We start from the raw sequence: 14391 nt of genomic DNA, 5'->3' as shown, positions 1-14391 counted from the left end.
ATTTATTTATTTATTTATAAATAAAATAATTAACCCATGCATCAAAGCAATGGTATTTATCTATTGCGATTTTATAAATGATATATTAATGTAATAATATTTATATATATATAATAAATTCCAGACGTTTGCAGCGATGGTTCGAGTCGTTAGCTAATGCCTAGCAGTTTTCTTCACCTTGTCATAAACCTCCGGAAAGGCAATTTTGCACTGCAGTCTGTCCCTAACTTTGTCATAAAGTGTGTGATCGAACATCTTCCGGAACTCCATCCTCGTCGTGTATGTATCCGCGTAAAGCATCTGATATCCGTTTACTTTTCGGACAAATTCCTCGATGTCCCTTGTCGATTCCACCGGCTTAAATCCCTTGACCTTCGGGACTCCGTACACACCGATATCCACGTACATCCTGTCGTCCGACGTTCTCGAATTGACCAATCCTGGCTCGGCAGTCAATTTGAACGGACACAACCATAATGGATAAACCTGTGTTTGGAAATAATCTCAGCGTAAGTCGGAAGAGGAAATAATATATGTGAATAATTTGATTGATAAATCATGGCTGATACACGGAAAAATATGACAGTCTTTACATTGATAGGAATTTGAAATTTTTTAGCAGCTAATTATTAATTAAGTTCCAATGCAAATATGCGCGAATGATAATTGAATTTTATTCTCTGCAAAGAATACTTCATCGACACAATTGTGATCACCTGAACAGCCTGATGAAATTTCAAAATACTGTCTTCCAGATGCTCGATCGGCACTAGCATGTCTTGAATGATGTGGTTTTCTTCGTAGAGTTTTTTCGTCGCAGCAGTTTGGGTTAGCTTGAGGAGAGAAACCTTTGGCGGCATCATCCAACCGACGAGTAGTCTGAAAATCGGATTGTTTCCGAACGGTATGATGTCCTGGAGCTCCCAGAACAGCGATCTAGTATGTCTGTGATAGTAGTCTCTCAGCGGAATGTATTCCGTCCTTGGACCGCCATCAAACTTGCTCTCAACATGCTTGAAGAACCATGGCTTGTACCATCGACCAATTCTGTTTACCAGGTCTTCATCCGCTTCGGAAACCATATTTCCTGTGGAAGCGATGAAAAAATGAAGATGGTTTGTAGGTATGTTGTAATAATGTATTGGAATCTGTGATCTATGAATATGCTTTTGTCTTATCTTACGCTTCTCGATTTAACTGACCGGTCATAATCACTCCTCGTTCTTTTGAGAACATCAGACCCTCCACGAACTGGTTGTCATCCTTCTTTAGGGTTTGTCTTCGGAACACTTCGCACGCCTCTTTCAGAGACTTGACCGGTTCGTACTCAAGTTTGACGTACTTTAACGCTGGTACTATCTGTATTTCCACCGACAACAAGAAGCCCAAGGTTCCGTGTGACCATGGAATCGAGTAGAAAAGATCCGGATCGTTTTCCTTCGTACATCTGACGATCGAACCGTCGCAAAGCACGACTTCGAAGGCTCGGCAGATGTGCTGAAACAAACCGTGCTTGTGCGAACTCGTCTCGATTCCCGTTCCCATAACCAGGCCACCTGAGGATTACGGAGAAAGGTGGTTTACTGGTTGGATATCGGTTGTTCAAGTCATCGAACACTAGACTTCGTTCTTTTTTGAACACGAATAGACCACTCACGAAATACCTACCGACTGTCAAATCATCGATTTCGGGCAAAACAGGTATCGTCCATCCCAAGGGACCCAAAGTTGCCGTCAGTTGACCCATCGTCACCATCGGCTCGACTCGTACATACTGTAAAAAGTATCACCACGCAGTATGGTTTGTGAAAAGTAGAAAAATTTCCCAATTTCCGAAGCAATGTTTCACACAGGGGTCAAAATGACCCCACGGCATGTTCACCGGAAATTGCATATAAAAATGATCGGCTGGAAGCATGACCGAGCGTTCATTGGTTGTCGTAGTCGTCGAAGCATGACGTGAAAGCATCTTTTATTTACGAAATCATTGTAATTCCTAGTTCTCGTCTAGCGACCTCAATACTACATGAAAACAGTCTCACGATGGCTCATTTTACTCCTCATTCTTTCTAAAATGGCGAAAAATATCTCAACTATGCACTTTTTAGCCTCTGAAATGTGAGAAATGTGGGAATAGTAACGCGTGTCAAAAAACCACACATTTCTTGACGATTTTCGAAATATGAGTAAGTTGCCTGAATTTCTCTACAAAAGAGCGATGCATCGCAGTGTTGCCAGACTGAAATTCTTCGCCGTTTTCGCCGATTACATGGCGCCACAAAACGTACTAGAATCGAAAATTTCGGACAAGAAATTTACTTATGATTACGTAAATAGAATACTATTAATTATCGATGATATTGATACTCCATACTTGTCAATAGTAATCCTTTATGTTCTCTAGGACATAAGACAAATTCTTTCTATCTCCGTACTCCCGATAAAACTAAACCCATGGCAACTGTTTTACGTATAGGTTTAAATATATACTACATACCTACACATATAGGTAAAACAATCGAATTTTCGAATGCGACAAATGATAATTGGCGTTTTCTAAAATGGTTTTTCTTATTACAGATAAAAATTAGAATCCTTTAATAGTATTTATGTGTATGTGTTGAGTTTCAGTAAGAAAAAGCATTACGACGATGTAAAACAGATTTTCAGTCTATCTCTCTGAAAACTCCTATATTATTGCTTCAGCGTCTCTTTCAATATAAATGGAATACACCCCATGGTATGCAGTATCGTATAGGTTTTTTGATTTTCTAATTAATTAAATTATTTTTATTAATTATTATTTAAATGGCTAGTGGGTTAACCCAGTTGAAAAAAAAAAATTTCAACGCAATTACGAAAACGTACTAGATAGGAGGAAGTCGTATCAGCGTACTAAATTCGTACTAAATCTTGTACAATTGTACTAGACTGGCAACACTGATGTACCGTCGAGATTTGAACCCTTTCCGTTTGTTTTTCTTTATTTAATACAAGAAGAAAAAGGGTGAGTTTGCTCGGTCGGTAGGGGTAGCAGTACTAGTTGACCTTAAAAAGTATCCTAGAATTTTTTCAAGCTATCCGAATCGATATTTCTGTGTCTATGCAATGATTTTTGATGCGTCCAGCGACCCAGTGTCACACCTGTGTTATACACATAAGCACAGGAGGTGTGCAGCGTAAGGGTTAAAGCAAAAATTTACCTGCTCTCCAACGTTCACTTCTAAGACGTCAACCAAGTTGACGTTCACCTTGAACATGGAAGATTTGTATCGCGGCTGCCTGAAGCTCATTGTTTGCCATCCTGGACGTGCCGTGCACATTTGCCGGTCTGCTCCACTCTCTTTCCATTTTTTAACCTAAAAGTTTTGCTTGGAATTAACATTTGTACTCTTCCGTGATATACGATCAAATGATAAGGATGCAGGTGTTCGAAATTATCGGTGCTTAATATGTTGTTCAAAGTCCACATAGTCTGTTTTTCTTCCTCTTCTTCTTTTTTTTTTTTTTTGTTTTTGAGTTTTTTACGTGATTAACCCGCCAATTTTTCCAGTCATCGCCGAAAGTCTGGAAAAGTTGGCGAATAATTATTTACTCACTTTGCGATTTTGTTGAAAATGATTAGTGCAGTGAACACGAAATCGTGGTTCTGGACTTGAAAGGCGCCGACGTGGCGACGCCTTTGGGAAATTGATAAAAATCGACCCGTCACTCTCGCGCGCTTTTTCATATTTAAACGGATCGTTGTCGCCATGGTAACGAGGACACTGCAGTACTTTGTACATGTACACACGTGGACATTGATTCTGAGACGGCTAGTATTTCGGGCGATTCTATTACGTTGGTAACGCAGATTCAGCCCGTAGCGGCCAGCCAACAGTGGCATTGCAAGTTGGATCTGCGTTACCAACCTAATCGATTCGGCCGAAAAACTAGCCGTCTCTGAATTGATGTCCGCACGTGTACGTCACATTTATGCTGTAAGCACGCATTTCCTTATAACCTACTCAGGCAGTGTTACGTCTTTTCAACCGAGTTTGTAACCCTTTAAGTCACAGTGGGATGCTCAGAGTCCCATTTCAGAAATTTCCATGTCCTAACCTTATCACAATTTATTTACAACTTCAAATAATTTTGGTTAGTTCATATAACCACTAAAACCCCCAGTACAAGTTTTGGACAGAATCATCGAATTTTGATAGTTTTTTCGATTTTACATCCACCATATTGAAGCCGACATCTTGGATTAAGAATGACGAAATACTGACTTCGGATTCGTTGTCAGTGACCCCAAAAACCCCCGAGTAGTAAAATTTAAGCCAAAATAATCAGTTAAAAATGTGTTACCGAAAGGATTAATTGACGCAATTTTGACAAACGCTCGTGATTATTTTTGGCGATAGTGAATGATATTAATGTATCCTGCATATATGATTCCGGGATGGTTGGAAGGAGATTTTAAAGCTGTACCGGCATTGTGATATTATGATGTTAATTTTGTAATAAAAAAGTTAGACACTTAAATCTTACCTGCCTCTGAACATCTCGTATTTTATTCTCGTGAAATTTAGGAGCACTGCTCATTTTAAATACTATCCAATTTCGCGTGTGGTTGAATATGTCAAAACCGAGGGACAGTGGCATAAGGAAAAAAATCGCGAACAACCATCGATAATTGATGAGCACGTGCTCAAACAACGAGTCCACGTTGGTCAGCATTTCAAATGATTTTTCACAAATCTTACGATTGTCTTTTGACACCGTCAACTTGGAAACAAAATCACAGTTGTACAAACCGAGAGAGACGTCAACGTTCTATATCATCTATATTTGAATTTCGAACCGCCGAGACAACTGAAGATACGCGCAGTTGATATATTGATTTAAATTCAAAATTCAAAAGATATGTAACGTCCAGATTTCGAACTTGTGAAACTTTCGGTTGGTAGTTTTAAATTTCGAACGTTTTTTACCACTCAGATTTAATCTCAAATCAAAGACACAAAAGCCTCGAAGAACACTGCGTTCTTTTCACTTTCGAGCGCGTTGATTGATATGAAAATTTTTTAATTCATGTTTGAACTAATCATTACAATTATTATATTTTTCCGCGATGACTGGCCGTGTGTTTATTTATTGATTTATGCTTCTATATTAATTTCGCAAAACCTTGCACCCGATTATCTAATCGCGTAACAGCACAATGACGTTAGACGCAAAGCGCGCGTCTTCGCTAACCGCCGGATCGTCGAATACTACAAGTAGACGTCGACACCGGTAGGTTATACTACACCTACCTAAGTTGTAGCTTACTTATATCGCAGGGGAGATATTTATCTATTTCCAACTCCGTTGATAGTTGATTATTCGCTGAATAAACCATAACGCCTTCGTGCTCCCTGCTTGTAATACTATTCTCACATTGTAGATATATATATATATATACACCTGTGTTTTACTCTGCATACGTAACACCGAGGTGTTGGTAATCCAGAGTATATCCTGTCGAGATATTCTCTGCAGGCATTAATATTGTCGTAACATCGCGTGATACTGAACATCCATCGGTTTGGCATGCCATCCACCAAAGTATATATTGATACTTAGTCTTGTATACCCGGCAACGTAGTTGGTGAAAAAATTTCATCTGAAAGGTTAATGTATTCGTAACCGTTTGACATTTTTCAGCTTGTAAAACACGAAACATGAACCTTGCATGAATATCTTTTTACATCGTCGAGGTATCTTGTAAGTTCGATACGTTTCAAAGGAGGTAATGCAGTTTTACATCACGTGACCCCAGAATTACTGTAACTGTTTGCAGTGAATTATAATTCGATAATACAGACACAATGTTGGGTCGTTAATTTTATCCTTAATGCGAAAAATTATCGAACGCCTACTGATATTAGAGATATCGCGTGAAACATTAAGGAAACTTCTATTCGTTAGGGTTAAATTTTAAAGGTACTTTCTGAAGAAAAGTCCATCAATAATTAGAAATCTGAACTTTGTTTTCTTATCTTCTACCGTGTGAGTGATAATCACACAAGGTGCATGACATAAGGTATTATATATCTCATCATTTCTCAGTTGTAAGTTGACAAATTACAATGTACGAGGTAACGATCGGATGGTAGTAAAGTTATAGATTGGAGATTGGAGATTGCTTGAGTGCCAGGCTCTTGGTACCCGACGTTTATCTTGCTTATCTTTGTAGATATGCGTTCGATCGAAAATGACTACAAAAAATTCGCAACTTAATACTTAATATTATATGCGCACGCATTTTTGCATTGTAGTATATAGCGTTTCATTTTTATATAACATGAGATGCTTGGAGTAAAGTATATTGCATTCCAAGCTTGAATAAAATGATAGAGCAGCAATCGCATGGGTATAATGTGATCGCGATCATTACAAAGATCAGCAAGAAACAGTCGGTATCTGTTCCTGATCATATCAAAATGATGGTATATAAAACACCGTGCACTGCAGTCAACTTTGCGAACTCCTATCTTTCCATCATAAATATCTGTGTGTAATTGATTTTTTTCCTTTGCTTTTCACACTGTTTTTTTTTTTTACCGCGGAAAAAATCCGTCACAAATGTAACACAAGGCATAAATAATCGAGTCGATTTTTACATCAGACAAAGAACCTGTAGTATAATGTACGTTTTGTAATGTAACTTTGATATGGATTCCCTGCGAAGTTTTTTCTCTTTCTACACTTCGGCTACGTGCGGCGATCGATTTATTAGAGGTTTATCACTCTCGCACATAACAAGAGAGCAACTGATTAAGCGACCTTAAGGTCAGGAACTAATTTTATTACAAATAGGGCAGATTGGTGCGAGTCATAATGATTGCGGCCGGTAAACGTTGATGCAATCCCTGCAGAGTTGATATTACAATTGTACGTTCCATGTTTTCTTCGTCATTCTACAATACAATGCGATAGCAAAATTTTTCATTCAATGGACCGATCGCAGACTTCGAGGAAGCTCATGAAAATATTCTGAAACTCCAGACTTCGTGGCAATCGGTAAAATTATATGTCATCCAGGATGTCGAGCGTAGCGTAACCTTGCGTTTTTAATACGTTATTTCAACACAATAATTATTTTTCATACATTATTTATACTGTTATATATTTGGACGTATGTTTGACTGCATCGCCATAAGCAAAGTGCATGAGTATATTCCCACCCAGCGATTTTGGCTATCGAGGAAATTCGTTCATAAAATAACAACCATGCTGAAGCATAAATTTTTCGCATCGCATCGGAAACTCTTTGCAATAACAAAATAAATACAATCTTATATTGTACAGATTAGAATATAACGTGTTCATTTAAAATATTGCACATACGTTGGTATCTCGCCTGCAGAATCGAACTTTGTGAATGTTATTTCGAAGATTACAAGTTATACGGATTCAATTAATCAAGCTAATTGCTTTGCGTAGATTGATCATTACGACATTTTACGGATTGCCGAATTTTTTTTAATTTATCTTCATTTCTGAGTTACGTAAAATTATTTCATCCACCTGCAGTTATATGTATAATGTATATAAATATGTTGGCATAATTATAGGTGTGATGAATATTTCTTATCACTAATATACCTGCGTAAAAAATATTAACTGTAATTTGTACGTACAGGCTAAATATAGTTTAAATGGGTTCATCTAACGGTGTCCTCAATTGAGGGGAATTGAGACATGAGTGAACTTGAGGGGTCGTGTTAGGTCTATGTATGCCAGAGCTATGATTGAATGAATGAAGAAACATCGTTTTTTACCATTTTTACACACTCGTTTATTGTGGAGAACATGGTGACAATTGAATCAAATAATCAATTCAAAACAATATGTAATTATCGCTATCGTGGTTAGTCTATGACAATCTAAATGAAAATGATAATTTTCTTTGATGAATGCGATTGCACCTAGGATATAGTTAAGAGTAGAAATTTTGAAATAGCTGTGTTCAAGATTATCAACAATTTACACTAGATTACAATGTCGTTAAAATAGATATTAAACTCGTGAGGCAGACTAAAATCGATTGTAAGGGTATAGCATGTATATAGTATATAACAGCTCAAAATTCTACGATTACGAATGTAATTACAGATAAGCTGACTAACGTAAATAATTATCAAATTGATTCACGATATCCTCATGCAGCGTGTAGAGACTGTATATCTGTGAAACAAATTAATACTGTTCATTTCCGTTCAGTTCAGGGTTACTCGCTCAAGAATTTCCATCATTATCAATCTCTGTCGTTCTTGTTTTCTGCCCAGATTTCCATAGTGGATATTCAATAAACTGGTCGAAGTAAAATAAATGAAACATCTGAACGGTAGAGACTTGAGTTTTTCTTTTAATTTCTGCATTTTGATGGAAAACTCAACTGATGTAGCAGTTCTTTTAGTTCAGGTTTACTACAAATGTATTGAATTATGGCACCGCACGCTTCTTCCAATAGCATATAATAAGTAGACGCAAGGATACAGAGCGTGTGACTGGAGCTGGGATTTAAGAAAAAAATGCCTGAGAAAAAACCGGTTTAGCGTACGGAATAACTATGCATAAATGAATGTCAAAGTGCCGTGTTGCAGCCCAAGATATACCTACAGACGCTTGCCAATTTGGTAAATTGTTATTTGGACGACAGAACAACAAAAGCGTCGTTACACGGTACGCGGATTTTAATCCTGTCAATATAATGAGTGTAAAATTGTTGTAATACGTTGCCGCCATTGTAGTTCTGCACTGTGTTCTGAATATTTATATGTTCTCGAGAATATGCACATATGAACGGCCACAAATCGCAGGTTCAACAATCTGGAACATAAAATTTGCGAACTGTTTTAGTATTGAAACTTCAAATAACTTCAGTGTGAGTGCGCCTTTTTTTTTTTTTTTCTTTTTGTAATTGAAGACATTAAATGTTTCATCATTGTATGATTAATGACAACACTATTTCAATTTTATGCACTTTTATACGGTATCAGTTTCCTCCAGGAATGTGTTTTTTTGGCCCGCTAAAGAGATTGCTCGTAGGACTGATGGTTGAACTGTATAATACTGACACTTCTTTAAAAATATGAAATACAATTTTCTAAACATATATCTAATATTCTAAACAACTCATTTTAATTTACAGACATAGTATAATGCTTTCATGTTTCAGGAAAAAAAATTTATTCGTTCTCTCAAGTGATTTCCTTACCGACTTGTCTTTCCAATGTTTAGTTATCGCGACTATGGAAGAACGTTGCATTCCAATTGGCTATCCAACGTCATGCTTCACCTTCATGAAGCGACTACGCACAGCCTGTACTTCAATAATAGATCGACAAGAACTCGGAATTCATAGCAATACATAATTGCAATGCCACAAGCCACCGTCTTTCAACGAATCATAAACTTTTGAAAATAATTTCGCAACGAAATAAAGGAGAAAAAAAATCTTAAAGCATATAGGCATGGAGGAAGCATGGTACACCCTTTTGTGTAAATGGAAAACGGCATAGAAAGGGAGGTAGTAGAACTAGTTCCGTTCTTTGTCTAATGCACTCGTAGATAGATGGTAGAAAGAGACAGCATCTAGCTCCTGCTGCATCCCTGTCTCTCGCCGGTTTGAACACATTTTCGGCATCGATGCTTCACCATTTTTATATGCTCTAAGCATGAAGGAAGACTTACGGACTGCATGCCAGAAAAAATTGGGCCCATAAGGCCCATTTTTGGCGCAGATTTGTTAGTACCGATTTCCTACACTTGCCGAGTGCCCGTTTTTCGGTGGATCGAAATATATGTATAAACCAGGCAATTGTCAACACCAAATTTGAACGACCAAAGAACCCAGACGCAATGAGTGGCAAAAATCGGTACTACTAACTCTGCGCTCAAATCCTAACTTCGTATTTCAGAGTTTCGTCTCCACCTCTTTTACTTCCTGGCTGTAAAAAAAAAATAAGTGCTAGTTATAAAATCGTCCGCAAAGCGTTCAGGTGGCGCTAGAATCGTTGGGTATGAAATATCGAGTTAGTCTTCCGTCTAGATCTTTTTTTATCTTTACACACTCGACGCTTGTCGAATGTAAAATGGAGCGCGTCGGCGCATGGCTTGCGTGATCAGTCATTGGTGTGGGCGCGTCAAATGTTTTAAACATAAAGTCGAGCAGCAGGCCCGAGTAGTCTTCGTGTTAAATAATGAACAATAATTTGTGGAATAAAAGAGGCGAGGGGGCGGACGGTGAGCTGTAATAGATGTTTATTGGGGAATCGGTAAACCCGGACTGCAACCAAGCCGTCGTATGTGCGGATATACGTGTAATAAGAGTTCCGTCGGTACTTGAGGCCTCCGTCTTCTGTCTGTCGTTGGTTGCACTCGGTGCGTGGGGCGGGCGGTTCCCACACGCAAGACAAGGCGAAGCAACAAGTGTCACCCGGAGTTTGATTCGAGCGATACTCGATCTGCGGCGCCGATTTCACGCCAAAGTTGTTCCTGCCAGGCGTCCCAGTCACTCTAACGAGGACGATTTGAACGATTTATTGAACGTTACAGCAAGGAATCAAAAAATGGGATGCGCCGTTAGCACTACCGGCGACAAGGAGGCCGCCGAGAGGTCTAAGAAAATTGACAAAGATCTCAGAATGGATGGCGAACGCGCTGCCAGCGAGGTCAAACTCCTACTGCTTGGTAAATTATTTTCTAAACAAAATAGCGACGTGTTGAACTAAATTTTATGCAAATTTATCTCCGTTCCGCAATTCGTCGCTGTCGCGTCCGACACCGAAAGAACGTTCGTTACTTCGTTCGTCGTTTTTCCGTCGTTCCGCGATTCGTGAACAAATGAAAAAAACAAAAGAGAAACAAAACGAAATCGGTCGAACTGCACGCTCAATTTTTACACATCCCGTGCAAATCGCTAACGTTTTTCCGTTCACCTTTTGTTTCGTATCGGTACATCGGTTAGCCGTTTTTCTCTTCTCATTTACTGAGAGTGGGACTAACGCAACCGTGTTCTCTTAATTGAAATGGCAAAACCAGCCAATTAACGTATGATTCAATGGTATAATTGAGGCCGCAATGAATCCGGCCGTCAAAAGGATGCGAAAAATTATTCCTTGACCTCTGTTTACCCCGTTTTTTCTTATCATAACTCTTTGATCTTGAAATTCCCCCTCTTACACTTTATTAACAAATTGAATTTGTGAAAAATTATTATTATTAAAAATTGACGCAGCTAATTTTCTTCACCACTTTTCTTCACGCAAATTGGTTTAGAATTTTCTCAATTTCTTTCATTTTGTCTCTCGTAGTAATGAAATAAGATGGCAAAAAATATCCTATCCTCGTTAATTTTACACAGGATATTGCAATGCATGTATTCATACAGCATGCTTGATTATAGTAAAATAGCTGATTGATGTCTGTCTGTGTACACATGGCTCATCCTCACTAGATGATTCAGCCAAGGGAGGGGAACACTCATGGATTTCACAATCGTGAAATTTCATTATTATCTTATCTCAGGGAAAGTCGGAAGCGACATATTATTTCACTTATCAAGTTAAAAAGAATTTTGAACTCATATGGTATGAATTAGTTGAAATATGTAATGGATTTTATCTGTAGATGGAAAAAAAATTTTTCTAAGAACTAAACTTCCGATGAATGTTCTTGAAGTACGAGAAACTTGTGACATTTTCTTTTTTCCACATCTACTTCAAGGCCATTTTTTCTAACAATTCATTTCATTTTTATTCCAAGGTGCTGGAGAGTCTGGAAAATCGACAATCGTTAAGCAGATGAAAATCATTCATGAAACTGGGTACAGTAAAGAAGAGTGCGAAGAGTATAAACCAGTTGTTTATAGCAATACCATACAGAGTCTGATGACAATTATCAGAGCAATGGGTCAGCTAAGAATTGATTTTGCAGATCCAAATAAAGTGGTGCGTAAATCTTTCCAAAAAAACATGTAAACGTCGTTTAATAACTCAGTTAATATTCTTTTCCACTTCAATTTCGGTTAAATAAATTACTCTACGGTTAAAAACGACCAAAATTGTTCAACTTGCATCTCAGGATCTTTTATTCGATGAAAAATAAATTTTTGTTAATACGCATGGTAATTATGCATTAATAAATTCGTCACCTTCTAGGATATCGCCAGGCAATTTTTCACTCTAGCATCGGCAGCAGAGGAGGGTGAGCTGACGGGAGAGCTAGTTTTATTAATGAAGAGATTATGGCAGGATGCGGGAGTACAGCTTTGTTTCACACGTAGCAGAGAATATCAGCTCAATGATTCGGCGGCATATTACCTCAATGCTCTTGATCGCATTGCCCAACCCCATTACATACCGACACAGCAGGATGTTCTCAGGACCAGAGTTAAAACGACAGGAATCGTTGAAACGCACTTTTCGTTCAAAGGGCTTCACTTCAAGTGAGTTGTTTAATCTTTGAAATCCATATTAGTATCAATTTTTTTTGCTCTCTAACACCGCCATGAATATGTCGCCATGGCCTAATATTGTATAAAATAATTCTCTTTCCAGAATGTTCGATGTTGGTGGGCAAAGATCAGAACGTAAAAAATGGATTCACTGCTTCGAAGGGGTGACAGCGATAATATTCTGCGTTGCATTGAGCGGTTACGATTTAGTTTTGGCCGAGGATGAGGAGATGAACAGAATGATAGAGTCGATGAAGTTGTTCGATTCGATATGTAACAGTAAATGGTTTGTCGATACGTCGATAATTCTGTTTTTAAACAAGAAAGATTTGTTCGAGGATAAAATAACGAGGAGTCCTTTGACTATATGCTTTCCCGAATATAAGGGGCCCAATACATACGAAGATTGCGCATCATACATTCAGATGAAATTTGAAAATTTGAACAAAAGAAAAGACCGTAAACAAATATACACGCACTTCACATGTGCGACCGACACCAATAATATTCAATTCGTATTCGATGCTGTGACTGATGTTATAATTAAGAACAACTTGAGTAACTGCGGGTTATTAAGCTGAACAATTTCAGAATCCATCGATGATGCCGATTAATTTGAAACATTCTGAATACACGACACGTCCATGTTTTTCACCTCTAATACTGGTTATTAATGGTTGATAAATCGAGGGCGTTCATCCATTTGGAATGATTTAAAAACTCTGGCGAATTATCTGTCCGGATCAGAGAATATAAATTTTTCACCAAATCTCATCAGGCATTTAGTTTTTAGACATTAGGTGTATAATTAAAATCTTCATTCCTAGTACGCGATACTTAATCAAAATGAATATAATTTAAATCATAATCCACGTTTGATAGAAAGTTTTTTTTTTTTTTTTGTTCGAAAAGCACATTTATACCGCACAGAATCTACGCGCCGAACTCGTCTTCATAGTTTATAGAAAATCATAGCATGGCACTTTTCTAATGTTTTTTTTTTTTATACTTTGTATATTAGAAGTAAATTAGCTTTATTACGCATAATATACTCGATATATCGTTTTAACAGTAAACTATGGCACGTTCGTTTCTTGTCAGTTTCTGGAAAATTATTTTTAATATCATGAGTTATTAATCCAAAATTGATGTGATCGTAGGGTGCTTAAAAAGGCGGTGTATTCTCTATTCCATTTTTTGTTTCTACTTTAAAATTGGAAAATTTTATTATTCTGCGTCGGTCAAAAATAATACGACAGAGAAAGCTTCGTAAAAGCCCAAACTTCTTGCGTATATTTTAATAAAAATATTTAAACGTCGTTGAAAAAATTTATATAAGTTATACTCCATTGAATTAAAACTATTTTTCTTTAAATATATATATATTCACTGTGATTTCGTAAGCAAATTGGATGAAAAAACAGGCCGTGACGAACAACAATTTATCATTGTTTAACCGGAAATTTAAAACGTAACTTTTCTCGCTTCATCACACAAGTTTCTATCATGTTTTCAATGATGTTTAAGAAGATTTATTGCTGTAAGCCAGATTGCTAGAATACAAAACCAATATTAGATTAGAAACACAAAACTTTTTTTAAACACCCTAGATGTGTGTACGTCTTTTAAGTAGCTCCAGCAAATATGGTTTTGTTCCGATCGTGTCGTAGTTTAAAAAATAGTCTGAAACAATCGTCTGTATATAATTTATTATAAAGGAAGAAGAAAAATGAAAGAAAATGTAAAAAAAAAAAGGAAAGAGAAAGAACCTACTGGAATCTCAACTCTAGTACCTAAAATCTCTCAATGGACCAATTTGTGTGTTAGTTAATAATAATAATATCTGATTTAATTCATGAATTCCAGTTTCGTCTATTATGAAAATAGATGCGTTTTTGAAGTAT

The 14391-nt window shown here is 37.3% G+C and overlaps 2 protein-coding genes across 4 annotated transcripts; one reads left to right on the top strand and one right to left on the bottom strand.

Moving 5' to 3' along the window:
* Positions 1 to 34: 34 nt before the first annotated feature.
* Positions 35 to 5471, bottom strand: LOC124410875 (delta(24)-sterol reductase-like). Of its 3 annotated transcripts, none has more exons than XM_046889567.1 (6): positions 5453 to 5471; positions 3204 to 3359; positions 1669 to 1774; positions 1203 to 1556; positions 717 to 1087; positions 35 to 486 (listed from the first exon to the last, which is right to left on the bottom strand). In XM_046889567.1, the coding sequence occupies exons 2-6, from the start codon at positions 3321 to 3323 to the stop codon at positions 154 to 156; spliced, it is 1284 nt and encodes a 427-aa protein (XP_046745523.1). In that variant the 5' UTR covers positions 3324 to 3359; positions 5453 to 5471; the 3' UTR covers positions 35 to 153. The 3 variants fall into 3 exon arrangements, with proteins under 3 accessions (XP_046745523.1, XP_046745524.1, XP_046745522.1); XM_046889568.1 differs by lacking the exon at positions 5453 to 5471 and adding an exon at positions 5314 to 5331; XM_046889566.1 differs by lacking the exon at positions 5453 to 5471 and adding an exon at positions 4531 to 5263.
* A 4646-nt stretch (positions 5472 to 10117) lies between these two features.
* Positions 10118 to 14341, top strand: LOC124410876 (guanine nucleotide-binding protein G(i) subunit alpha). The gene is made up of 4 exons (XM_046889569.1): positions 10118 to 10722; positions 11797 to 11981; positions 12192 to 12478; positions 12591 to 14341. The coding sequence occupies exons 1-4, from the start codon at positions 10290 to 10292 to the stop codon at positions 13066 to 13068; spliced, it is 1383 nt and encodes a 460-aa protein (XP_046745525.1). The 5' UTR covers positions 10118 to 10289; the 3' UTR covers positions 13069 to 14341.
* Positions 14342 to 14391: the final 50 nt, after the last annotated feature.

This window comes from Diprion similis, chromosome 10 (genome assembly GCF_021155765.1).
Source record: "Diprion similis isolate iyDipSimi1 chromosome 10, iyDipSimi1.1, whole genome shotgun sequence".
Lineage (NCBI taxonomy): Eukaryota > Metazoa > Arthropoda > Insecta > Hymenoptera > Diprionidae > Diprion > Diprion similis.
Note: the sequence above shows the minus strand (reverse complement) of the source record. Positions and strands in the feature narration are given on the sequence as shown.

Excerpts from the sequence above, each read along its gene's own strand:
- LOC124410876 (XM_046889569.1), top strand. The coding sequence starts at position 10,290 with ATGTTTATTGGGGAATCGGTAAACCCGGACTGCAACCAAGCCGTCGTA. Across the intron at positions 10,723-11,796 it reads GGTCAAACTCCTACTGCTTG|GTGCTGGAGAGTCTGGAAAA; the intron begins GTAAATTATTTT and ends TTTTATTCCAAG. Across the intron at positions 11,982-12,191 it reads TTGCAGATCCAAATAAAGTG|GATATCGCCAGGCAATTTTT; the intron begins GTGCGTAAATCT and ends GTCACCTTCTAG.
- LOC124410875 (XM_046889566.1), bottom strand. The coding sequence starts at position 4,719 with ATGCTGACCAACGTGGACTCGTTGTTTGAGCACGTGCTCATCAATTAT. Across the intron at positions 1,557-1,668 it reads AATCGATGATTTGACAGTCG|GTGGCCTGGTTATGGGAACG; the intron begins GTAGGTATTTCG and ends CGTAATCCTCAG. Across the intron at positions 487-716 it reads AATTTCATCAGGCTGTTCAG|GTTTATCCATTATGGTTGTG; the intron begins GTGATCACAATT and ends TTCCAAACACAG.